General features: G+C 43.4%; 11 protein-coding genes across 11 annotated transcripts; 5 read left to right on the top strand and 6 right to left on the bottom strand.

Annotated features, from left to right (window-relative positions):
* The first annotated feature begins 304 nt into the window (after positions 1–304).
* On the top strand, positions 305–1,064 carry BYT42DRAFT_568496 (ribosomal L38e protein family-domain-containing protein). Its single transcript, XM_051568183.1, has 3 exons — positions 305–328; positions 616–898; positions 985–1,064. Exons 1-3 carry the CDS (start codon positions 326–328, stop codon positions 1,011–1,013), a joined length of 315 nt encoding a protein of 104 aa, XP_051423702.1. The 5' UTR covers positions 305–325; the 3' UTR covers positions 1,014–1,064.
* BYT42DRAFT_568499 (CTLH/CRA C-terminal to lish motif domain-containing protein) lies at positions 1,065–2,295 on the bottom strand. Its single transcript, XM_051568184.1, has 5 exons — positions 2,062–2,295; positions 1,937–1,972; positions 1,803–1,856; positions 1,357–1,734; positions 1,065–1,264 (listed from the first exon to the last, which is right to left on the bottom strand). Exons 1-5 carry the CDS (start codon positions 2,234–2,236, stop codon positions 1,125–1,127), a joined length of 783 nt encoding a protein of 260 aa, XP_051423703.1. The 5' UTR covers positions 2,237–2,295; the 3' UTR covers positions 1,065–1,124.
* Positions 2,296–3,701: 1,406 nt separating this feature from the next.
* On the top strand, positions 3,702–4,949 carry BYT42DRAFT_593502 (major facilitator superfamily domain-containing protein; the record flags this gene model as incomplete). Its single annotated transcript, XM_051570705.1, has 3 exons — positions 3,702–3,863; positions 3,944–4,346; positions 4,444–4,949. 3 exons carry the CDS (start codon positions 3,702–3,704, stop codon positions 4,947–4,949), a joined length of 1,071 nt encoding a protein of 356 aa, XP_051423704.1.
* Positions 4,950–8,528: 3,579 nt separating this feature from the next.
* BYT42DRAFT_545725 (Prefoldin subunit 4) lies at positions 8,529–9,059 on the top strand (the record flags this gene model as incomplete). The annotated part of the gene is made up of 3 exons (XM_051565830.1): positions 8,529–8,546; positions 8,610–8,735; positions 8,796–9,059. The coding sequence occupies 3 exons, from the start codon at positions 8,529–8,531 to the stop codon at positions 9,057–9,059; spliced, it is 408 nt and encodes a 135-aa protein (XP_051423705.1).
* A 196-nt stretch (positions 9,060–9,255) lies between these two features.
* BYT42DRAFT_545726 (scaffold protein Nfu/NifU N terminal-domain-containing protein) lies at positions 9,256–10,157 on the bottom strand (the record flags this gene model as incomplete). Its single annotated transcript, XM_051565831.1, has 2 exons — positions 9,256–9,893; positions 9,965–10,157. 2 exons carry the CDS (start codon positions 10,155–10,157, stop codon positions 9,256–9,258), a joined length of 831 nt encoding a protein of 276 aa, XP_051423706.1.
* Positions 10,158–11,041: 884 nt separating this feature from the next.
* BYT42DRAFT_514626 (kinase-like domain-containing protein) lies at positions 11,042–12,664 on the top strand (the record flags this gene model as incomplete). The annotated part of the gene is made up of 7 exons (XM_051565199.1): positions 11,042–11,417; positions 11,519–11,548; positions 11,615–11,820; positions 11,893–11,922; positions 11,992–12,180; positions 12,259–12,298; positions 12,384–12,664. Coding segments are annotated over exons 1-7 (993 nt in total), but the record flags the coding sequence as incomplete, so codon positions are not given.
* A 490-nt stretch (positions 12,665–13,154) lies between these two features.
* Positions 13,155–14,949, bottom strand: BYT42DRAFT_545728 (WD40-repeat-containing domain protein; the record flags this gene model as incomplete). The annotated part of the gene is made up of 2 exons (XM_051565832.1): positions 13,155–14,149; positions 14,208–14,949. 2 exons carry the CDS (start codon positions 14,947–14,949, stop codon positions 13,155–13,157), a joined length of 1,737 nt encoding a protein of 578 aa, XP_051423708.1.
* Positions 14,950–15,073: 124 nt separating this feature from the next.
* On the bottom strand, positions 15,074–15,647 carry BYT42DRAFT_568512 (uncharacterized protein). Its single transcript, XM_051568185.1, has 3 exons — positions 15,604–15,647; positions 15,500–15,521; positions 15,074–15,420 (listed from the first exon to the last, which is right to left on the bottom strand). Exons 1-3 carry the CDS (start codon positions 15,610–15,612, stop codon positions 15,251–15,253), a joined length of 201 nt encoding a protein of 66 aa, XP_051423709.1. The 5' UTR covers positions 15,613–15,647; the 3' UTR covers positions 15,074–15,250.
* Positions 15,648–16,825: 1,178 nt separating this feature from the next.
* BYT42DRAFT_532078 (uncharacterized protein) lies at positions 16,826–20,390 on the top strand. The gene is made up of 8 exons (XM_051565428.1): positions 16,826–17,086; positions 17,162–17,612; positions 17,696–17,916; positions 17,989–18,372; positions 18,434–18,483; positions 18,553–18,790; positions 18,854–19,835; positions 19,904–20,390. The coding sequence occupies exons 1-8, from the start codon at positions 16,955–16,957 to the stop codon at positions 20,074–20,076; spliced, it is 2,631 nt and encodes an 876-aa protein (XP_051423710.1). The 5' UTR covers positions 16,826–16,954; the 3' UTR covers positions 20,077–20,390.
* An 85-nt stretch (positions 20,391–20,475) lies between these two features.
* Positions 20,476–21,963, bottom strand: BYT42DRAFT_568515 (NUDIX hydrolase domain-like protein). Its single transcript, XM_051568186.1, has 5 exons — positions 21,485–21,963; positions 21,060–21,370; positions 20,929–20,993; positions 20,780–20,870; positions 20,476–20,728 (listed from the first exon to the last, which is right to left on the bottom strand). Exons 1-5 carry the CDS (start codon positions 21,792–21,794, stop codon positions 20,555–20,557), a joined length of 951 nt encoding a protein of 316 aa, XP_051423711.1. The 5' UTR covers positions 21,795–21,963; the 3' UTR covers positions 20,476–20,554.
* Positions 21,964–22,273: 310 nt separating this feature from the next.
* BYT42DRAFT_568516 (uncharacterized protein) lies at positions 22,274–23,107 on the bottom strand. Its single transcript, XM_051568187.1, has one exon. The coding sequence runs from the start codon at positions 22,624–22,626 to the stop codon at positions 22,291–22,293; it is 336 nt and encodes a 111-aa protein (XP_051423712.1). The 5' UTR covers positions 22,627–23,107; the 3' UTR covers positions 22,274–22,290.
* Between the last annotated feature and the right edge of the window lie 1,157 nt (positions 23,108–24,264).

Consider the following 24,264-nt stretch of genomic DNA (forward strand, 5'->3'; position numbering starts at 1 on the left):
TGTAATAATGCAAATTTATGCGTACCAAACTTTGGAGCACGTCATCAGCGAGGACAAAAAAATAGCACAAAAAAGTCAAACAACAATCAAAAATAGCTTTATTGCGCCTTTACGCTGAAAATAAGCTGATCGATGACAAAGAGTAATCTACGCATTGATAGACGAATTCAACAAAATAAAATAAAGAAAGGATGGATTTACCCATTTTTCGACATTTCATTGGGAAGAAGGGCGGACTTTTAAATGTCCAGGAAAAAAGGTGGGTATCCGCCCGCAAGGACCAAAGATCTCCCTCTTCCTCCATATCCTTTGATCGTCTTTCGACATGGTAATTATCATATTTCCTTACTTTACTTAACGAAGCGTTGATGTTAGCATTGGGGGGAAACGTTCCATTGGAGAAAAAGAGATCGACGAAAAAAGACGGATGAATAGATGGATGGATGGATGGATGAATGAAATGGATAGAGGACGACCCGATATAATGTTGGATGGTTGATCATTCAAAATTGCTACAACGACAACGTCAACGTGAAAAATACATAACGACCGTGGAAGAATTCAGCTACTGACGATGTTTCCTTTTTTTATTATATTCTATTTCTACGACGATAGCCTAAGCAGATTCAGGACATCAAGCAATTCCTCGAAATTGCCCGCAGAAAGGACGCCACCTGTAAGCATTTCTTTTTTTCGTTTTCCGTGACAACTGTTTCGCGAATACCCGTGATTTTTGTTTTGATTGACACTTTGCATTTCTCTTGTCTCAATTTAGCTGCTCGCATCAAGAAGAACTCGGATTCCGTCAAGTTCAAGGTCAGATGCTCTCGCTACTTGTACACCCTTGTTGTCAAGGACAAGCAGAAGGCTAACAAGCTTAGACAATCTCTCCCCCCTGGTAAGTTCCCATTCGATAAATCCCGATGGTGCTTCATTCGTGAGTACTTGATATTAATTTTCCTTTTTCTTTCGTATTTGTTGTAGCTCTCGTTGTGGATGAGATCAAGAACTAAACGCCATTTTTGTATGCTTAATAAAAGGTGCATATCATGTTGTTTTCAAGTAAAAAAAAGAAAAACAATCATCAAAGAATCAATCGAGGAAACTGCGACCTTATTTCTATGTTACATGGAGACTCTATCTTGTATGGATTTATCACTGCCTTGATTTTCGGTCTTTTTCAATTGTTCCAGTTCGGATTGCACAGTGGCGAGTTGTTGGTTGATCTTTTGAAGGGAGGTGACGACGGGTAAATTGGACAATTCTAAAGACACATGAGAGCGGGATGAGTATGGTTGTTCCTTTTACAGAGTAAGGTTCTTGGCGTTTTGAGTAGGTGTAGACGGTGACGGTTACCTAGCACTATTCTATTTACATCTTCTGCCAGTTCGACTCGACGTTCCTCCTGTAATAAGTGGCGGGTATGGGAATTGTGTGGATCAGGATAGGCGATGAGCGACGTGACTTCATTGGTCATATCTTGAAACATCTTATGCATAGATCGAAGATGCGTGTGTGCGAATTTGATCGCTTCCACTACGTTGGAAGATCGTATAATTTCCACAAACTGTTGACACCGCAGTCGGAACACGATGTATTGGTATTGTGGCGGGGATGATGATGTTGATGTGGCTGATCGATCGTCAATAGGCTGTTCCAAAAGGGCAGGGAAATGTTTATCAATGATGTCAAAGGCTTGAGCGATATCCCCATCGACAATGGCATGGTACAAAGCTACGTCATTTTGGCAATCAGTTGAATAACAGCACAAGAGAAAAAAAAACGTGGACTTTTGGTATCACCTTTCCGTGCATCGATAAGAGGCCATTCAATACAGTGTTCGTAACTCGAAGAGGCTATCGGATAATATCGTGATCCGTTAGTTGGTGAGAATGTCCCGAAGAAAATAAAGAAAAATCCAAAAGCTTTGCTTTACCTCTATCGCTTCTTGTTATTGGATCTTGGCGGTGGCCTGTCAACTCATTGGGGTGAATAAATGCATGTCTCAGTTGGATGATGCTTCCACCAATAAGAGGAGCATCTTTTCTTATCACTTTTTACCATTTGATGCTCCGCAGACGTTGCCATTCCTGTCCAGCAGTTGAGTTGGTAAATCGTGGCAAGCATCCAGTTTTCGCGATTGCTCAAGAAATGTGTGCGCCGTCTCTTTGTAACAATTGTGAATCAAGTACTCCGTTATAAGAAATCGGCATATTATCTCTTGTGTCTTGTCCATGACGACGTCGTTTTTCCGTATAAATATTAAGAAAAAAGACCACAAACACAAAATGGAAGCGCTCCTCACTTCCAGCCAACCAACAAAAGCACATTGCCCAAAGTGGAATGAATGACGTTGAGTCACGTGCGTGACCGATAGAGGTCCGGTATCGAACAAATGATGCTGTTGCGGCCTTCGGACTGAGACCGAAATACCCTCCCAGCTGAGATTTTTTTCTCATTCTTTTGACGAAAACTCCTTTAAGGCAATAGTGCCTTAAACAACGCTCATAACGTAAACAGCACCAAAAAAGAAGTATGACGAAGTACAGTTCCCGTTTAATTGCTCTTTTTTTTTGACTTGATTGTTTCTCCAGCACCAATCGTAATCCAACAAATCGTGAAAAGATCCAATTTATGCTTGTTGGTTGATGTGTTTTGATGCGATCATTTCATGATTTCTCAGATCGTCTCTACTTCTTGAACTTTGAGACAGATATTTTGTCCAGAGGTGGGTTTCAAAGACGTCTTTTTAGGACAGGTTGAATCGCTGACGTGATGACCCAGTTTGAGGGACGTTGACGGGCATCTGCAAGTAACCATCCCCTCATCATACGTGTAACCAAAATTGCCTAATTTGGATAGGATGATTTTCCACCCCGTAGAAGAATGTTACACAGAACCACTCTCGTTACAGTTGGCTAAGCGGTTCTTTAATCGGGTTCAAAGGACGCTCCAGACGGTTCACGGGAGGAGTTTGGCTTTGTGTCCCACCATTTTTTTTCTTTTCGGATGTCATTTTTAGTTGGGGGACCGCGGATTCAAACTTTAACTCTGATTTTTCTTATATAATTCGGTTTTGCCACTTGCAGCTTGTGTTGTTTTCCTCACTTCATCCTTTCTCTTGTTCTTCTATTCATATTCCCCGCTTTACCCTTTTTTTTCCTTTTGTTTACCAACTCGTTTACCAAGTATGTCTGCCTCTGATCTGGAAATCGGCTACAAAAAAGAAAAGCAAGAATTCAGCGAAAAAGTCGTTCAACAGCCCTCCAAAGAGGAAAGCCGTATCTCGATTGAATCAGAGACAAACGAACCTGTCCTCTTAGCGCCACCGGATGGCGGAAAGGCGTGGCTCGTGTTGTTGGGTTGCTTTTGTGTAAGTCTCTCTCCATTTTCGCTCATCACTTACGTCAATCATTCTTTTTTTCTTTCTCCCCCGCACCCCCTTCCCCCCCACACACACACACGCACCCTCTTTATGTTGGTTTTCGACCGTTCACAAATATCTCATCCTCTCTCTTCATTTTCTCTAGGGTCTATTCTGCACGTAAGATATCATACGTCTATTGACCTCTTGGAGGTCCTTTGTGGAAAAAAAAAGTTTTTTTCCCTTATTGACATTCTTTTTCTTCTGTAGTCAAGGATACCAGTACACTTGGGGTATCTACCTCGAATACTATAACAACCATATATATATCGACCAGATGAATGAACTGTCATGGATTGGTTCGCTCTGGTTGGCGTTGGCCAATATCGTCGGTCCCTTCTTCTCCTTCTTCGCTGCGCGAATCGGATACAAATGGATGTTGGTCGCTGCCGTTTTTTGCTGCTCCCTGTCACTGATCCTCGCTAGTTTCGCCAATGAGGTAAGCCACCCGGGAACGTCTCGGTTGATGCCGGAGATTAGAGAGTTTGATATTCAACGGTGATTGGTTTTCTGTTGTAGATTTGGCAACTTTATTTGACTCAAGGTGTTCTTTCTGGCATTGGAGCCAGTCTGGTATGGTTCCCTTGTATCAGTGCACCTCAACAATGGTTCTCCAAGCGTCGAGGTTTGGCTGTAGGAATTGCTATCTCTGGATCAGGCTTTGGTGGTCTCGTGTTTTCCAATGTCGCTAATGCTGCTATTGAGAATCTCGGCTATCAATGGGCCCTTCGTATTGTCGGCTTGATCTCCTTTGTTTTAGTGGCTGTCGCTGCTTTTCTTGTCCGACCTCTCAATAAGCCTTCCGTTCAATCCACCAACGTTTTCAATTTGAGACCTTTCAAGAACATTCAATTCGTCCTTCTTTTCACTGTTCAATTGCTCGGCAATTTTGCCTTCAACGTTCCTTCCGGTTTTCTGCCTTGTAAGTATCATCTGCTCCATTCTCAAGACCCGAAATGCCCGTGTGTCATGCATTACAGAAAAATCATGAACTAAATGAATTTTTTCGCCCTTCACAGCTTTTGCTACCGACGTTTTGCATGCAGGATCCTGGGTTAGCAGCAATATGCCTGCTATCTTATCGGGTGTCATGATTGTTGGCAAAATTGGCAGTGGTTTTGTTGGTGATTACATTGGTCGTGTGAACATGCAATTTATTTGCACTACCATGACCGGATTGATGTGTTTGACACTGTGGCTGACCGCCAGCAACGTTGCCGCTGTTTGGGCCTTTGCTGCATTGTTCGGTCTCTTTGGAGGAGGTTATCTGTCCATTTCCCCGGCTGTGCTGGCACAGGTCGTGGGTTTGGAAGATATCGAATCTGCCAATGGTCTTTTGTTCTTTGCTTGGTTCTTTGGTGGTCTGTTCGGATCACCCATCTGTTCCGCTCTCATCAACAATGGCGCCGAAAAGACTTACAACTATGCCATCATTTTTGGCGGTGTTATCATGGTCTTTGGTGGTCTTCTTGTGTGGGTTGTCCGTGTCATGCGAGTGGGCTGGAATCCCCTCCGCAAGGCCTAAACGCCTAGACGAAACAACGAAAAAAAACCAAAAAAAAGGAACAAAATTTGTAATATAGTATTTAAAATATGCATTTTGCATCATATCCAACATGGCTCGCCCAAGTGTATAGACCATTTTTCTCCTCTCATCTATGATCTTCACTTTTTCCCTTTCCCTTTTCTACTGTATTCTTCGGGGCTGTATTCTTCGGGATTGCCCCATTAATAAATATCATCATTTTCGTAAAAAAAAAAAAAAAAAAAAAAAAAACGAATTTACAAAACCCTTTTTGTTTCTATCGTCTTGCCAATCTTCTTTTTCTGGGGGTATCTGATTGGATATTTTCTTAATGCAGTAGTTTTGGAAGTCAAAAAGTCCATTCAAATGTCAGCACATTAGTCTCCTTTTTCGTTAAAGTGGCACAAACATATGAGACGTTTATTGATACAATAAGATATTAGGCATGTTCAGTGATCATTACTTTATCAAGAAGGGCCGATCTCAAGCCGATTGGACAGGCTGAAAAAATGGGAAAATTTACGGTAAAGGAAAGAAGAAGAAAGCATTTTCCTTTTGTTGCTAATTTGTCCCATCGAATCTCAACGTCAAATCTTAACCATGGTCTTGACAATAAAAGAAGTCTAGCCTACATCTTTAGGAGATCTGAATCTGTTCCCTTTTTGAAAATGGAAGTTGGGTTGTGCGACGCTTGCACAACGCAGAATCTCTGGGTGTTTTATTATTTCAGAATAAGAGGCATGCCCCGTTCCCTAAGACCACTGACGCTATTGTACTTCATGAGGAAGTACAAGCGCCTGTTATTTTTGAGGTACAGCCGAGTCAAGATGTCCTGGTGACGAGGTGTGTAGAAATATCGTTGGTTCAAACTGGACGAGTTTCTGTAGTGATTTAACTTTTTCAGGTCCGAATTTTTTTAGGTAGGGTCATCCCACGTCGTCAAGGCTGAACCTATCAAACAGAAGTATGGCTTTCTCGCCATCACCAAAAGAAGTCTAAGTTGTCTGACCTCAATTGAGCCCTCTGCTGAGACTCAAATCCACGAGTCCCGTGTGTTGCATTTTTTCCCCTGCAACTTTCATTGATGCTGTCCGCCTTGTCCCCCCTCCCCCAACTCAACAAAGTCAGATTCTGTCTCTAAAAACAGGAATTCTGCATTAAGCCATGTGTCGTGTTCCTCCCCCCAAAACTTCATCGTTCCTGACTGATAGCCATCAACTGTACCAGCGGTAACAGGAACCGTCATAAAAGTGTGTCAAAAAAGCGAATATTTTCCTTGATATTGGGCATATCCGACATTGGATTGACTGATAGCCTATTTGTGTTTGAAATACCGTCCATCCAACCCAACAGAACCATATCGTCTTGGTCTGTGGAATGGTCTTATCAAACAGTTATCGCCTCCGACAATAGTTTAGCAACAATGACTCTAAAACTCGTGGAGTTTACTGCCATCGGCAGGACCCATTTACCATCATAAAATTTACCGTTTTCGATTTGTCCATCATCACACGATATTGTTGTTTTTGGGACCATATCAACAAACATTGTTGTAAAGTGACGTTCATCATGTACCCAAAAGACATCCTAATTTCTGCTCTACAGAATCTGAGACGTTGTGCATCTGTCATGACCAGCTGTTTGCCCCAAGAGACACTGACGTTGAAAAAAAAACAAGTCAACTAACTTTGATACAGCGACTTCCGGAAGTTTGGGTTTCTTTGAAAGCCAGTCATCTAAGATGTATACGAAGGACGAGGAAAAAGTAGTCTATCTTTGGACGGTGCTTGAATACCGGAAGTGGTCGATTTTCAAGCAAGCAAAGCGACCATGAACTCCCGAAATATTCGAGTTCAGGAACACACCTCGGTACATTCGTTTTTTGTTTTTACTTGTTATGTTTTTTGTCACAAACAAACAAAGTGAACAATGCAACAGAATATGAATGCAATCATTACGTTATGCATCATCCATCGTCTTTATTTTTTTTTCTATTTTATGGGTTTATTATCATTTCACATGAATCTGTGGCGATGTAATACCAGGAATGCCACTTGTCGGAACTTTTTTTGTATGATACCATACCGCAGCCATCATGCAGATTAGCTGCCATACTTTTGTCATAACTTCTTGTTACAAAGATCATATTGATGTCTATTACGTGAAATACATGGCCATCACCGTCGGTTGTAGGATGGGCCTAGTTACGGTTCTGAGTTCCAAAAAATCGTTCCTATAGAGATAGGATCAAAGATGCCTAAACTTTAATGGCAAAATCAGTCATTATCCGAAAGGTGATACAGTAGCCATTGAAACAATCCCGCCAGCAAATTGGGAGGATCGGGAACTCCTTGGAAATCCAAGACGTGTGAGTTTCTGGACCCGTTTATGGGAATACCCCTGCCATTGAAATACTACCTCCAGAGGCGGTAGACTTGCTATTCTCCTTTTCGCCTTTTTGCCATTCGTTGTCTCACCTTATGTATTTGCTAAAATCTATGATCATACACACCACTTGCTCCAAGTGTAAAGGGTTTCAACTTATTAGCACAGTGGATTGAATTGAAGCACAAAAAGAACGACTCCAGTAGAATATCGTCCCCCCCCCAGAGTTGTTTACGACTCTCCATTCATTTCTCAACACACTTCTTCATAAATAACATATGAATACAGTACAGACATTGGCTGCAAAAGAGAAACCAAATGATAAACGTCATATACTGGAACCAAAGCTCAAGTATATCTGAATGTCGTTATTCCACGCATTAGTAGCAGCACATAGTACCTTTTTTTTTTTCAAAGAGATCACTATGATATATTGCTACAGTTGATTGTCATCGGTGCGTCTTTCTTCGACAAACATTTTTTTTTCTTGGGGCTCTTCTTTGGAATAGTCCCCATCATAGGATAGATAGCATGATAAATAAATGAACAACCGGATAAAATGTTTACAAAAAGGTATATCTTTCTGAAGAACCGAGTACCTATAGCTAAATCGTTATTACAGTACTTGCCATATCATTCCATTTGATTTGAATACAGTAGGTTATCAGACGTAAACCATGGGATCCTACATCACTACAAGAACTAATAAAGCATCCACTTATTTTTCAAGATTTTTGAAATAGCCAATATTACCATTGTCAGTCGCCATATGCCTGATGTTAAGGAATACTTATGGGGGATAGCCATCGACGCTTTTCAAAGCCATGCTCGAATAGTGTGGTCTCTCGTGGACAGCGAGCAACGACAGCCTTTTGTACTGCTTTCTTTCAGATATTCTCAAGCCTTTTTTTGCCTAAAGCATCATAGCTTGAGCGCGCACAGATAATATAAGCGTTTTACGCAACGAACAAATGATGATATTACGTGGTTAGCAACAGTTTTCAACATATGGAGAAAATTAAAAAAAAATAAGAGTATACAGTTGGGCCAAGGGGTGGCTGATGACGGACTTCCAAATGTGTCCGTTGCTGGAGGAAATTTGGGAAAGTGCGTTTGCAGCGAATGCGGCGCGGTGGGCACCCAACACTGGTCCAACGTTTTCCTTCCGTAACATATACCAACAAAAAATACACCATGTCTAATATTCGTATGGTACGCTATTGAAGACGACATGCACCAGTAAAACCGGTGACTTAAACTCTCAGTTGTATGTAGCTTGATAAAACCGAAGAAGGAGACGCCGATGTCCAAGTGTCTTGGGAAGATCAGAAGCAAATCAACGAGTTCAGTAAATACAATGCCAGAATCGAAGATCTCGAAGAGCAATACGAGAAACTAAAGGTAAAGAAAAAGCGTTGGTTGAGACGACAGTCATAGCTAAAAGTTCCATATCGAAAACAGCAAGAAAAAGAGTACCTGGACGACGTGTCAATGGAGCTTGAATTGGCAGATGAAGATGAACCCATTCGACACAAGATTGGCGATGCGTTTGTTCACATTCCTGTCTCGGAAGCACTGGAACGGGTGGCCAAGGACTCAGAAAAGCTGGAACAAGACTTGGAAAACTTGCGCACCGAAATTGATACCGTTCATGGTAAAATGGATGAACTCAAAAGCAACCTTTATGCGAAATTCGGTAATGCCATCAATCTTGAAAAGGATTAAAGATATTGAACATCATGATGAAAACAAAAAATCAAGAACAACATATCGAAAAAAGCTATTGCGCAATCATTGTCAATTACTATTTCTGCAGCCATTGTATTAAGGGATCTATAGTTTATTATATGACGGATAATGGGCGGGGGCTGTTCATGTTTTTGGTCTACTTTTATCGTTTTTTTGGGGGGAATTTCGTTATTTATGCTTGTTTTTCACCGAGCTTTTTCTCAAGTTTATCAAATTCCTGGAGGGCCACGGCCTCGTTCTCATCAATGACTTGTTCCACGCTTTGGACCTCGGGGATATAGTGCATCAACATGTTCTCGATACCATTCTTCAAGGTGATCACCGAACTGTCGCATCCACGGCAACTTCCCTTCAATTTGAGCTTGACAATACCATCCTCAAAACCGCAAAATTCAATATCGCCGCCATCTTCCTGGATTGCAGGACGGATACGGGTATCGAGCAGTTCTTTGATCATCTGCACTTCTTCGGAATCGTCCGGTAAAATGGTCGTGTCGCTTGCTGCCAAATCCGCTTCGTTGTATACAATGGGCTGGCCAGACGAGAAATGATCCATAATCGCAGCATAGATATCCGGCTTCATCAATTGCCATTCACTGCTGGAGCTCTTTGAGATGGTGACAAAATCAGGGCCGAAAAACACACCCGCGACACCGTCGATCTGGAATAATTGCTTGGCCAAGGGCGATTTCATCGATTCACGCACATCCAAGAATTCGGCCGTGCCGGTTTCCATCACAGGCACTCCGGGGATAAACTTGAGGGAATCATCGTTCGGGGTTTGCTCCGTCTGGATAAACATGGTGCGCACTAAACAACAGGGAAAATCGGTGAATACCTGCAAAGCATCCATAGGATATAATTTTTTCCCCTGTACTTACCTTGTTGTCTGCTTAACAAAGCAATGGTCTGCTTGGCCACCATGGATCGGCGAGCAAAAGGAAGCGATGCACTGTGAAGACCGTTCTTTAACATACGGGAGCTGCTGCGCTGCACTTGTTGTGCGGAGGCGCAGCGCAAACCAGAAGCGCTGGCTCGGGTCAACTGTTTCAATGCAAGTCTGGCAAACGACATGAGGAGGGAGAGAGTCTGATTTAACTGTTTTTTAAGAGTTGTGAACAGCAAAAAGACGTTGGTTGGGAAATGTCGGCTATTTGGCTTCCTTTGCCGAGAAATAAGCGAACAGTCACAATAGTGCGACAAAAACTCCGCCTAACCCACACCAATGACAAATGAGAAACCGCGCATTGAAATCGGACTCGTCATCAAGGGGAGGGAGCTCGAGAAATCAAAAACCAAATGATTCCCATTACACATCAAAAGCAGCATTCAATTCCCTTCTCAATTATTGGTTGGATCAAAAAAAGTAAATTGACCAAAAAAGGGAGGCATAAGATGAAGCAATCTATCTTGATCCAATGGGCTGTATACAAGTGGAGCGATCCTGTTTTCGATTTTACCGTTCATCGATTGTTGTATTGAAGCAGAAAAGTGAGCTTCATTGAAAAAAGTCATAATTTCGGCGGAAGTCTGTGGCGACTCTGGAAAATGATACAAAAAACGTGCATCTCTATTGATATCGAGCACCAAAAATTATTGTCTGATCTTTCAAACCATCAAAAATAGCTACAGCCCAACGTTTTGAAGGCTCAACGAAAAGAGTTTGATTGCAAACGTCATCATATGATTGCTGTCATCACAAAACTACTCCATGTCAGAAAACGGTTGAAAGGCTAATGTCGAATGAGCAGCGAAAGTTAACATTTCTGCTGTCAGGAGTTTCGTTCGGAGTCTTCTTTATCCTGTTGCCTTCTCATAAATTTTTGCATTGATCCTGAAGCGAAGTGTGACATAGTCTGCAGTTGCGATGCCAGCCATTTTTGATTACAAAAAAAACAAAAAACAAAAAAAAAAAATGGGGGATTTTTTGGCCGCCTTGCCTTTTCAACGTCAGAACTCCTCACTCTGCAAACAAAGGTACGGAACTCTTTCTTTTTTCATTTCTGATCCTTGTTTACGCTTGATCAATTTTCTTGTCACCTGACTATTTTTGCCTTTTTCCTTTTTGCCTCTGCTAAAGCCGAACCACCTTATTTTCTCTGATTGACCCTGTTGCCATGAAGACCTCGCCGTTTGTGAAGCGAATCTTGGCTTTATTCAAGAAAACTCAAGAGAAACCAGAGACGCCGCAGTATCCTTCCGACTTGCTTCAACAATACAAGGTCACCAAGCGCACCCTGGGTGTAGGCTCATTTGCAGTTGTAAAGGAATGCATACATCGCACATCGGGTCAACCATTTGCTCTCAAGATCATACTTAAAAAAGCAATTGCAGGTACCGTTTCAAATTTGGCGTTCAGTTCCCATCGGGCGGAGTTGCCGTGGTCAACGAAACAGTTCGCTCACATGGAAATATAACCCTTTCTTGCCCTATAGGAAAGGAGCATATGCTGGATAGCGAGCTGGGTAAGATCATTTCACTCAATATCTCCTAGAAAAAAAATCATCATTCAAAATGGCCATCTGTGACAGATATTCTAAAGCAAGTGCGGCACCCAAACATCGTTTCTATGCATGGATTGTATGAATCGAAAGACGCCGTTTACATCGTTACGGACCTTGCTGGTGGCGGTGAATTATTTCAGCAGTTATTGAACAAAGGCAACTACACAGAGAAAGACGCAGCCCAACTGGTTCGACAAATTCTGGAAGGATTAGCCTACCTTCACGAGCATGATGTAAGTGTTCTTCCAGCTTTATTCCAACCTCCTGCTTGTTTTTTTCTAAAGCTAAAGCATGACGCTCTGCAGATTGTGCATCGAGACTTGAAGCCTGAAAACGTAAAGTAACATGAATACAAGGACCAGCGGGTCAAACTCTTTCTTTGACGAGCTCATTGTTTCGACTAGTTATTATTCCATACCCCGGCTGACAATGCCAATTTGATGATTACCGATTTTGGATTGTCAAAAATCCTCAAAAATCATGATGACATCCTGACCACAGCATGTGGTACGCCAGGTTATGTGGCCCCCGAAGTATTGAAGCAAAAAGGCTATGGTAAACCGGTCGATCTCTGGAGCGTTGGCGTCATTATGGTAAGCTAATTTTCCAACTCCATTTTTCTTTTTTTTTGGTCATTCATATGTTAATCTTATTCATGCATCGGATTTTAGTTCACGTTACTAAGTGGTTACACACCTTTTTGGGGTGAAGGTATGGTATTTTTTTATTTTTTCACATGGTTGGCTACAGGGCAGGTTACTTATTGTAAGAAACATTGGGGGGTTGGGGGGTTTAGACCAGGCGACTTTATTCGAGTGTATTCTTTCCGGGCGCTATGAGTTTGATGATGCTTATTGGTCCGAGATTTCTCCTGCGGCCAAGAATCTCGTGGATCGATTGTTGACCTACAACCCGAGTCAACGCATTACAGCAGAAGAAGCGTTGCAACACCGTTGGATCCGAAATGCGACCGGAAAAGAGACCCGCCCAACCATGAATCTTGCTCCTCATGTCCGTCGAGGACTATCAAGCCAGCAATCCATTCGTTCCGTCATGACCACGCTCACCGCCTTTAATCACTGGGATCACGAACCAGAAACCAGCGATTCCAGCGATACAGGCAAAAAGACCCAGCGCAAAAAGCCCTCGAACAAATCCAAAAAGGGCCGCGTCAGCATGATTATCCACAGTTTGCGCGTTCACTCTCCCGAAAAAGACGGCGTTAGAATCCTTTAAACACCCTGTGAACCATTTTTTCATTGATTCCCTGCATTTACTCTTTACGCTTATACAATGACAACCTCACGATACCATCCCATAGTTTTTCTATTCCATCCAATTTTTTTTTTCTTTGTCAAGCAATCAATATGATACCCTTTTTCTTTAATTTTCCTTTTTTGTTTTTATGAAGTGGTATAGGATGTCCCCTTCCTAATTGTATTCAAACCATGCGATTGTAGCTTGGTTTTGTAGATGATGCGGTTTTGAAAGGTGTGGCCTACCAACTGTCTATGATACAACCGAAAAAAAGAAAAAAATTTGAACACTATGTACAGTTTAATTTGAATTACATGAAACAAGCCCACGATTGGCCAATGACTTGTCCCGCTCTGCGTTGCGTTCTTGTCTGAGCATCGTCGCCATGGATATGCGATTTTCGAGAGCAATCAATTTGAACGGCTTTGACGCGAAACGCTTCCGCCACATCGGTGGTGTGTTGATCTTGACGAACGCATGTGCCTCCAAAATCCCAGCAGTAAAGCTTCTCTTCGCACGAAGACCGGAGCTCAACGCACGCCAGTACCTTTGAATAATCAGGCGTCACACGAATGTCAGTGATGGTATAGTTCGTTTGAGGTTCGTCAAATACAGGAGCAAGCCGAAATGCAGTTTTGCCGGTTTGCAAATCCCAAACATTAATGCAATTCAATGCGGAAGACGAGGATAACGGGGCGGTGGTAGCGTGCGTCGAGGAGCCGCTACTTGCGTTCAACGATTGATAGTAGTGATAAAGCTGATAGGGAGTCATTTGGGCGGTAGGAGGCGACGGAGAGGATGAAGCGTGGGAACTGAGTGGGGTGACATAGCCGGATGACGGTTTGGAGGATCGATCCGCGGCAACGGGATATACAGGCGGACCTTCCTGACCGGGTATATACTTGCCTTTGGCGAGCAAGAAAAAAGGAGTCATGCATAATTTGGTGAAAGCGGTGATAATTTCCATGGATGGATCCCATTCGGCCCCGGTGGCTGTGGCAGCAGCGGCGGCAAAGGTCGCATCGATCGTGCGCAGCTCGTACACCAAGGATCCAGTCAACAGAGAAAACAGTAGAATGGGACCCGATGCATCGGGAGCACAAGCGACCAAGTGTCCATTGGCGGCTACTTCCCCAACCCCCTGGTACCATTCGCTGCGTGAAGAGAGATAGGAAGAAATGTCAATGGTGCCACGCCGTGATGTGTGGATCGCAGGATGCACTGTGGGTTTCAGCAAAGGAGCATCCGCTTCGTCTTCTATATCCCACACACGAAGCATACTGTCAGAACCGCCACTGACAACCACTATGTTCCCTAAATGTGAGTGACACTGGTCTATTTTCCAGATGATAGGGTCACTCACCTTTGTCATTCATGCTCACACAGAGGACTCGGCCACGATGTCCATGCCACAGTCTTGCCAGTTTTTTAGTGTTCATGTTCCACAGAGCGACCGATCCATCTAGACCGCCTGTTACGAGCCATTTGGAAGTGGGATGGGTGTATTGACAAACGATGGCATGAATGTCGTTGGATGATGAGACGTCTCGTAAGATAGGATCGAAATAGGTTTCTTCCAATGTGCGGGGATCCTGAAGGATAAGGCTGTGAAGCCCCTGCGTGTTTCGATAGGTAGGGTTGGAGCGAACAATAAGGCCACTGGCTGCCACGGTGAGATCGGTGAAAAAGGTTTGTTCCTGCAGCGACCCGACAACGGCGTAAGGAAAGCTCTGAGGAGGTAACTGAGACCGTTCCACGATGGCAGGAGCATAACCAAAGCAGTTGCCGTTGTACCAGTTTCGGGTGATTCGATACATATCCTGCCATGTCCGCCACAGTTTTTCTTTGGCAACCGGCGATCCAATGTCGTTGTGAATGCGGGGATCAGGAAACTGAAGCGACCAGAACCGGCGAATGCCTTTTTGAAAATCACGACTGGCCATGGTTCGCCAGATCGGATCATCGTAGTGATTAACCACCAGCGCCCAGTGACGGCATACTGTGGCGCACGTCGCGAGGGTGGCGCCATCCAAGTGAAGGAAGATGGCTAGTAAAAGTTCAGTTGGTAACGGTGAATTGGACGGTATCACGGAAGCCCCGGACATGACGGAAAGGACACGACACTAAAAAGCAAGTGAAAGTTGAAGACTACCACGCAATGAAAAAAATGGATTCGTTGAAGCGAAGAAAAAAAAAAAAGGATGAGGTAAAGATGGGAGAGAAAGAGCGAGATAAAAGAAATATTATATTTGCTGGGGAACAGGTTAAGTCTTTTTTTTTCTATATTTTTATTTTTGTAGTTCTGAATTCAATTTCAAATCAATCGCAAACAATTTGATTCATCATCCTATCACGTAATTTCGGAATTCTCCTTGGGACTAAAAAGCTTTCCTTCTTTTCTCTGGTCTACTGCTTTTTTTCTCGCGCTTGTTTCCCGTATTTCTTGACGGGACAGCACACGCTTGACCCATTGTTATCCAGTAGTTCTTCACAGCATTTTCGAAGGGCAACCAATTGCGCTTCACATTTCGATTCCTGGTAATTGTTCTTTTGGAGACAATCTTGAATGTCGCAAGCTATAGAAAAGCAACCCAATAAAACACTAAAAACGTTAACCACGTCATTCGTATGTCACTTGGTGAAAGGAACACTTGCCGTATTTCTGACATGGAGGAGTCTAACATATGTAATCATCCATAAGTGAGCAATCTACTTAAAAAAAAAGGTGGGGAAACCAAAATAGCAGTAATGTCCCTTACCTCTGGCATAATGGAAGTAATCCAAGGGGAAAAAAAAGGATAGTCGTACGAAATAACCCCAGCCGACATTTCCATGTCCTCCATTTCAAGTCGAACCGGTGATTGAAAAAATTCTTATATGATTCAACCGTGACGATCCTTTGCTCTTATCCAACCTTTTTTTCTCCATCTTAAATGTATGCGAATGCCTTATACGATATAGCAAAAAAGACCTATTTTTACCGGGCATATATTGTCAGTTCCGATGCATACACGCATACACGTTTAGGCCAAGGGAAGGGAAAAAAAAGTAGCCTTACCGTGTAAAAACAAAGTAGTGAAATTGGAACACATCATGAATTTAAGCCAAAATGACACTTACCATGATGAATTTTACATATGCTTCGGATAGATAAAAAAAAATGAGAACCACTATACTGTTCCCGAGCCATTTGCTTGGATAGATGGGGTCATTACATTAGAGAATACGGTGAAAAGCTAAAGATGGTATATGGATCGTTGTGTAACATTAGAACCAGAGATGGAGTCCACCATAGCATTTTGCGTAAACGAGTTTTTTCTGGTCGATTATTGCAATGAAGCACGTTGCACCAGTGGTAGTGGTGGCACCTGCAGAATATCCCTTTTTGTGCAAAATTGGTTGATGCGGGTATGCACAATTCATTGTCGTTATTCTAACGTGGAAGGACACCGGCAGCCTGAGTCTGCATACAATCATCGTCGTCTAAACAAGAACAAAAAAAAAAGACTGCATCAAATTCTGAAAAGCATCGTCCGGTTATCATCCCTGTATAAGTAGCTTCTGTTTCCATACAGTAGAGCAAAGATAATTCTTTGGCATTCAGTGGTCCAGCGGGACTCCGATACTAATGCGTGGCATCTTCCCGCATGCCACTGACGGTCTCGAGGTGCCGAAAGTTGGCGCGCTCTGACCTCCTGCATAACAGACTATGCGCGCGAAAACACCATTTACGGTAATGGAGAATCAAAAATGTCACACAGCTTACTTAACCATTCCGACATGCGATATCTTTATCCTTCCAAGTAAAGAGACGATTCAAAGGCCCAACCATCATCAACAAGTTTAATGGGTTATTGTTGTGTCCTGTGGAACGATCGACAAATTCAATCACCGCCAGAATGTCCGCCATGAGAAAAAAGGCAATTGGCGGTCACATTGTCTCACTGAGAACTTGAGGTTTTGGGAAAACCTGAAACCACACTCTTATTATTTTATACCTTACTTTTATTTTTGCTCTCCTCTCATTTCACCTTTATTTTTTTTTCTTTTGGTTTCTTGTCCATTGTCAGTGTTCATTGCCACCGATCTATATATATCTATAGAACACATATGGCTGGCCTAGAAACCGTATATGCCATACACGCATTCGAGGCAGAAAACGACGATGAAATCGCTTTTTCAGTAGGAGAACCCATCATTGTCCTTGAAAAAGACGATGGCTACAATGATGGGTGGTGGCAGGTACCTTGGTTTGCTTGAAAGTTTTGGAATCATTGACTGTTTCAATAACACCCTTTTTTTTTCCAATTTTAATAGGGACGTAACGTACGGGGAGAAATTGGATTATTTCCAATGAACTATACGACCACCAAAACGCCCGACAGCTCCCCTTCACTAGAGAACAAAATCGATTCATTGGAACACGACATTTACCGAATGCAGTTGGGTTCAGCTGATAAGGTTCACACATCTTTTACGTCTCATCATCTTCCTACCCCCTCGACATCCTCCTCCACCAAAGTCTCGCGCGATCCATTACCACGTGTTAATTCTTTCTCTTCTCTCGACTCGTCGTCCTTATCTCATTCAACTTCCGCTCGTCATTTGCCACATTCCACCGCCCCTTCCAAAACTATGCAACAAACCCTTGAGATCACCTTGTCATTACCCACATTGAGTCACACTGCGCCTGAGGATTGGTCCATGGATCAAGTCGCCTTTTGGTTATCATCGATGGGGTTCGCAGATCACGCTGACAACTTTAAAGGTAAATTAATCAGGCGTTCGCGGATTATTCATTGGCTGGACTAAATCAAATGAACCTTGTTTTTGTTTATATTTTTTTTTTAGCTCAGGAAATTACGGGCGACATCCTTTTAGAGTTGACGGCCGATTCGTTGAAAGAGCTTGACATTAAAACTTTTGGTAAACGATTCAAAATTCATAATGCCATTTGTGCACTTCGAAACCACGTGAACCATCAAACCGTAAATCATCCAAGTGGGAATCGTCCGAGAGAACACGCATCAAAGTCCAACCCACTTTTGGCTACTACGCCCACATTGAGTAATGTAAGCCTTTACGTTTTACAACCATAAAGAGAAAAAAAGGACCACTAAAATCCGAATTGGCACAATTGGTAGAGCTCGGAGGCGCAGCGACCTTTGAACGATCACAGTGAGGTGGATTCGGGGCGAGTTTATGATGAGAAGCTTCAGACGAGCCGACTTGCATCGCCAAAATTGATGCCTTATGCTGACGATGATCTGGTTTCGGATTACAGCACGGTGATTCGCAATTCAACACAGACATTCCGACCGACCTCGCCCGTCTACCCGCGGACTTACACCAGTCCAGGCTCCATTCAAAGCGATCAACCCAGTCGTCCCAATTACTCGTATTCTGTCGAATCCTTTACATCCAGCCCACCTGTACATCATCCTATCGCCGACCGTCCCACCACTACGCTTATACAAAAATCGACATCCAATAGAAATCCCTCCGCAACAGCTAGTTTACCCAGTGCAGTAAGGCACCACTCTGTTAAATGAGTCGAATTCGCTATTTTTTAACGCGATGTATGTCTAGTTCTTTGAACAGTCCAATCTTCCATCGTCCATTCCTTCCGCTGCCAAATCGTAAGTGAATACGTCTCAGATATACATGCGTTTTTCAGGGCATAGTGACTGATCGATCCTTCCTTGCAGTCGTTACAGTAGCTTCAAAAAGAGCTTGCTCATGTCAACTTCACGGCCGCAGACGGTTCTTCCTGTGGCGTCCCGAGCTTCCGCCGATTACGTTGCGCAACGGATGGGATTTTCGGATGGTAGTGTCACCCCGGATATGGAAGGCTGGTTGCATAAGCGGAGTGACAAGTACAAAACTTGGAATAAGCGATGGTTCGTTCTCAAAGGACCCAATCTATTCTATTTCAAGAGTCCAAAGGTAATGTCATACCCCCTCCTAGTAGTTCTCATATTTTACTAACTCTCTAACTCTTCTATAAAGGATGTGCGCATGAAGGGCATTATCAATCTTCGAGGCTACAAGATTGTGGCTGATGAGTCGATTTATCCCGGAAAATATTGTTTCAAGGTCCAGCATGAACGCGAACGCACGTTTTACTTTTACACGCATCATCAAGCTAGTTTGAAAGCATGGATTTCGGCTTTGTTGAAAGCTACCATTTCCCGAGATATGGAAGCCCCAGTGATGTCTTCAAGCACCATACCCACCGTACCTTTGGAAGTCGCACGTCGCATGAAACCAAGACCACCCTCTGTACTATTGTATAACAACAACAACAAAGACGGCAACGGCAACGGCAACAGCTCTAACAAAGAGAACCAGGCACATCATACATCATATCGCCCCACGCCTATTGACACTCGCCCGTTCTCGGCGTCGCGCGAAGAGCTTTCTCAACCCATCATGCGAGCCTCCATATCAGATGACACCAGCCGCACTTCACTTCACATGTTGCCGCAAACACCCGAGTCGGGAATTACACTGGCGAGTCAGTATGCGACCCCGGAGCCCAATGATGTCGCTCCACAGGAACCGAGACCCGCACCGCAAGAATACCGGTTATCGGTGTCACAGACGTCACATGATTATTTCAGTCCTGACGAAGACGAAGACTTGATTGATCCTCATCACGATGAACTTCTGGCCGTGCAAAGACCGGGGGGATTGCGTCGGTTGACGGAAGAAAGTCACTTGAGTCAACATTGGCATCATTCCTGGACCGTGGAAGATTACTTGTCGTGGATCAATCAAAATATCAGCAGCAAGATCACGGATCTCAATGAACTTCGTACAGGTGATATCTTGATTGATCTGTTGGAAAATCTCAGCGGCAAGCAAGTCCGACGACCGCCCACCACCAACACCACGTCCGTTAGTATGCAAATGTTGGATAATATCGTGGCGGCTTTCAAGTTTATGGGAAGAGAAGGCGTCACGGTCGATGGCCGATACACCATTAAAGGCAAGCATCTTGCTTTGTGATTGTTGTGACCCCGGTTTCAGCGGTTAATGATGGAAATTTTTTTGTAGATGTATTTAGTGGCAACGAGGAAAAAATGATGGAAATGTTGGATGCTATCAAGTCTTGGGCCGATACTCTGGATCGACCGGCGAGTGACAAGAAAATGGCGAGTGGAGGCACCTTTGGCGAAGAAGATCAAGGCAAGCTCAAAGCATTGGATGGAGACACCGTCCATGTATAACTGTTGCTCTTGTTACTCGATTGGCTGCTCCTTTCGTCCTTCTTCCATTTTTTCCCTCTCCCCTCTCCCCCCCCCCCAAAAAAAACATTGTATCCTACTTTATCTACCTTTTTCATATCTAAAACTACGCTATTTTCATCACCTAATACTATAGACTAAAAATACTATTTCATTTCATCATTATAAAAGAAAGGTAAACGTCCTCATTCCCCCCTCCCCTTTTTTTTTACGCAGTACTCACTCTTGCCGTGACCACCTACAATAACGCGAGTGACATATAAGAGAGGCTCACTTCACGTTGAATAGAATTCGACCAAACTCACGACGTTATTCCACTCTTTCTAGCTCTTGTGAAAGTTCTGTAGCACTATATCGCTCCAATCTAACTTTACAATATGCGTCCTAAAGAATATGTTTATTTGGCGTCGATATGCCAAAGTATACCACTCAGTAAATTAGGGTACGAGAGGAATGCTGTTTATTGAGCTCCTTTCTTTGGGGTAGGAAAAGGTAAGCGACGATGGAGTCTATAGCTGATTTCGATGTAGTCGGGTTCTTCATCGGCGTTGATCATTCCGTGGCGGATCATAAAGTCGATGGCTACAAGGGCGCAATTGGGCTTCCACTCACCATTCAGGATCGTTTCTTTCACCTATCAAAATTTGTAAGTTCATGCCGAGAAAGAAATCAGATCTAGTCAAACCTTATCCATGGGCCATAAGTAGAAACATTGTACTTCTCCGTCTCGCGGCGTAGGAGTGAAATGAGCAGGTAAGGCCAGATCAAAAATGTATCTACAACAGGACCGTCAGTTTTCGTTGGCCAATTGATGCCCATCGTCATTAAACTTACTGTGTCTCTGGCTGCAAACCGTGTTCGGTGTAGGTGTAATAGGAAACGCAAGAAGCGTTTTGGGCCTGTTGATAAAAAACAAGATGCAATAAGGATCATCAGCTCGATATGGATAAATTTACTGCTTTTACCTTGACAGCAAGGTCTGCTGGGATGCTGGCTTCTTCGTCGCATTCCTTGACGATGGTTTCTTTGGTGGAATACTTGTAGCTGATGCCTCCGGCCACACAATTATCCAGTAAACCTGGCCACGTCGGTTTGGTCAGCGCGCGACGAGCCACCCACATTTTAATGTCGTTATCTTGGTCCCGCACATAGGCATTCAGATGGACGCCAAACGTCGATATGCCAAACAGTGGGGTAGCTGCACGCTCCATAACAAACGCCACATTATCCACCCGTGATGAATCACCGTATACTGGATATAACTCGTTTCTCCATCCTATACGAATCGGGGAGAAAAAAAAAAAAAGAAGAAGAAAAAAAGTAAATGCCGTTGTCATTCCCTGAAAGTCTTTGTTCCCAATCAGCGAGACCAAACAGGGTCATTCCGTACCTGCCAGAGCTGAAAAGACCGTTTGTGCGCGCCAAGTGTCCATGAGTTGTTTCACGACTTGAGTGCGTTTTTCGAAAGAGTCGACCCAAGAAGCAAAGGTTACATTGGAAGCAATGACAAAAGGGGCGGGCGATTGGCTGTCGTTGTACTGCTTCAAGTGGGGCAGAACGCTCGGTAAGATATTGCCAATCACATGAGGCCCCAGGCAAAGAGGCACGACATGATGTATCTCGTCCTTGTGCTCCAAATCAATATGATAAGGAAATTTGTCGCAGTGTGCCACCACTTGCAAGAGATTCTCGAACGCCATTATGAATACTTTTTTATTCGGGACGACAAGGAACTGGACTTCCTCAAAGGCGCGCCGTGACAATGGAAATACCCCAAAATGGGCCAATCAAAAGTCCCCATCTCTCGACATGCAAATAAGCTTTTTGCACTCTTTTCGCACAAAGAGAGTCTAGCGCACGAACAAAGTTCCAAATGGCCATTACGGACTTGAGTTTATAGACGCATGGGAAATAATAAATCTGGACATGTTTGGAGAGATTCATCCAATTCAATGGATTGCATTACCGTGCAGAATATCTACTACCTAAAAAGGAACCTTTTGATTCTTATTCTCGTGTCACTTGCAGACTATGTCGTTCTTTCAAGACTGTTGACTGCGCTGAGTATTATGTTTTTTTCTGTTGTCTATAAGCTGTTGCTAAAAAAAATTCATGACGAAGACACAGAAATGAAGTTATTCCGCAATCATGTAAATGCCATTTACAATATTTAGATGATCTCGATGTAATTTTTTTTTAATTTTTTATTATTTTTGAGTACGCTGATATCATGCTGGAAAATCGCGGAAAGAGTTTTTGATGGCCTCCGATGCTTTTTGGCCTTTTCCCATGACAGTGGCGCATAAGGAAATTGCCTCGATGACCAGCTTTGAGACATAATTCCCAGTTCATGCGTCTAGGATGATTTTTCTTGAAAGATTGAAGGAAACCAATGTCTTCGAAAGTCATTGAATGCCTCGATACTGATCGCGGTCCCATGGGCATAGCGCCAGGTAATTCAAGCTCTCCTGATGACTGCGAGGAGGCGGAGTCGTCCAACGATTTGGCTTTGACTTTGTCGTTGTAACCCATGACTTTGGTGCAAATTCGTTTCTGCCTTAAAGTCCAGCAGCAGATTCACCGGAGACATCTTGTTAATGTCAAAGGCCAATACTACAGAAGTCTTGTACTTGTCCTTGTCCTTGTCTTGTCTTCTTGCGAAAGCACTTGGCACCAGCCTCTTGTACAGTGGCGCTGACCTTCCATAGTCTGCGCCGAGTAGATAATCAAGCGCCGAAGGAATTCGTCGTTGATTGTGCCTTGCACTTCCGTCATTACGTATGAGAATGACAAAGGCAACCTGGGTACATAAAGGACATTGTACCGTGTATTATTCCAATCGCCATCAGTCAAGGTATAGGAACCATTCTGGAGCGTCAAGCAATTCCACCGTGATAAGAAGATCAATAACAAGTTGGTATTTAAGCACCGTTCGACTCAGTGTCACCACAGTTATGTATTCTTATGATGGAATCACTGTTACATGATTGCGGGGGAAACAAAGAAAAGATAAAGAACAAAGGAAAAGAACATGACAAAGAGGGGGCCTTCAACCCTGAAGATTTTGGCTCGTGTCATGTGACGCAGAAAATTAGAGCCTTCGAGAAGAAAAAAATACTGTCCCTTTTCTTTTCTCTTTATCTTTTCTTTGTTTCCCCCGCAATCATGTAACAGTGATTCCATCATCAGAATACATAACTGGTGGTGACACTGAGTCGAACGGTGCTTAAACATCAACTTGTTGCTGATCTTATCACGCTGGAATTGCTTGATATCGTCAAAACCTTTAGGTGGAGGATGGGCGAATCTTTGTCTCTTTATTACGAAGAAGGACGATACTATGCGACTGGCGATAGACTATCAAGATTGAACAAGATGCTCAACCAAAACGCATATCCTCTGCCTCATATTGACGACATTTTGGAACACCACAAGCGGTGAACCAGTATTTTTCGAGCCCCGATTGTACCTCTGGAGATCACCAGTTGGTCTTATAATCCTGGGCATGCTGGGCGCACTTTTCGTGACGAAAAGGGGAACTTTCGAGCTCAACATCTTACCTTTGGGCAATTCCACAGCGGCTAGTAACTACCAACGAATGATGCAATCAATCCTGGCTGACTACTTAAGCCGTTTTTGATCATTTTCTTGGACGATGTCCTAGTGTTTTCGAACTCGTTGGAGAAACACAAACTGCATTCGACGTTGCGCTTCGAGATGTCCGAACGGTCAAACCTACGTTTGAAAAGGAAGAAATGACATTTTGTGTCAACAGAGTGTCAAATACTTGGGTCAAACGGTGACAGCAGATCGTGTGCGACCTGATGATCATAATATCAAAAAGGCCAAGAAATTTCCCTACTCCTGCGAGTTGCGACGATGTCGGTTCTTTCCCTTGGTCCGACCGGTTACTACCGGGGGTTGGTAGAAGACGATGGTTGCTGATCCATTGGCGAGATTGTTAAAGAAGAACGCATGGTTCGTTTTGCGAGGCGGATCAGGGAGATGCTTTCCGCAAGCTTATTGAGGCTCTGACGGAGTTTTCCTTATTGGTTTCCCTGATAATAAGAAAAGTGCAAGTTTCGTCCACGGACACGAGTACTCCTGGTTTGGGCACGGTGTTATCGTAGGTAGAAGATGCGAAGACTTTGGAAAATGAGCATGTGGTTG

Source organism: Radiomyces spectabilis (assembly GCF_025331425.1).
Source record: "Radiomyces spectabilis strain NRRL 2753 chromosome Unknown BYT42scaffold_6, whole genome shotgun sequence".
Lineage (NCBI taxonomy): Eukaryota > Fungi > Mucoromycota > Mucoromycetes > Mucorales > Radiomycetaceae > Radiomyces > Radiomyces spectabilis.

Bases quoted from the DNA above. Each gene is read 5' to 3' on its own strand.
- BYT42DRAFT_568496 (XM_051568183.1), top strand. The intron at 899-984 runs GTAAGTTCCCAT...TATTTGTTGTAG, and splicing joins TAGACAATCTCTCCCCCCTG to CTCTCGTTGTGGATGAGATC.
- BYT42DRAFT_568499 (XM_051568184.1), bottom strand. From the start codon at position 2,236: ATGGACAAGACACAAGAGATAATATGCCGATTTCTTATAACGGAGTAC. The intron at 1,735-1,802 runs GTGATACCAAAA...AAAATGACGTAG, and splicing joins TCTTATCGATGCACGGAAAG to CTTTGTACCATGCCATTGTC. The intron at 1,265-1,356 runs GTAACCGTCACC...ATGTGTCTTTAG, and splicing joins TGTAAATAGAATAGTGCTAG to AATTGTCCAATTTACCCGTC.
- BYT42DRAFT_568512 (XM_051568185.1), bottom strand. The intron at 15,421-15,499 runs GCAAGTGTTCCT...GCTTTTCTATAG, and splicing joins TCCTCCATGTCAGAAATACG to CTTGCGACATTCAAGATTGT.
- BYT42DRAFT_532078 (XM_051565428.1), top strand. From the start codon at position 16,955: ATGGCTGGCCTAGAAACCGTATATGCCATACACGCATTCGAGGCAGAA. The intron at 17,087-17,161 runs GTACCTTGGTTT...CAATTTTAATAG, and splicing joins ACAATGATGGGTGGTGGCAG to GGACGTAACGTACGGGGAGA. The intron at 17,917-17,988 runs GTAAGCCTTTAC...CACAATTGGTAG, and splicing joins CTACGCCCACATTGAGTAAT to AGCTCGGAGGCGCAGCGACC.
- BYT42DRAFT_568515 (XM_051568186.1), bottom strand. From the start codon at position 21,794: ATGGCGTTCGAGAATCTCTTGCAAGTGGTGGCACACTGCGACAAATTT. The intron at 20,871-20,928 runs GTAAGTTTAATG...GTCCTGTTGTAG, and splicing joins GGTTTGCAGCCAGAGACACA to ATACATTTTTGATCTGGCCT. The intron at 20,729-20,779 runs GTTTGACTAGAT...AAATTTTGATAG, and splicing joins ACTTATGGCCCATGGATAAG to GTGAAAGAAACGATCCTGAA.
- BYT42DRAFT_568516 (XM_051568187.1), bottom strand. From the start codon at position 22,626: ATGGGTTACAACGACAAAGTCAAAGCCAAATCGTTGGACGACTCCGCC.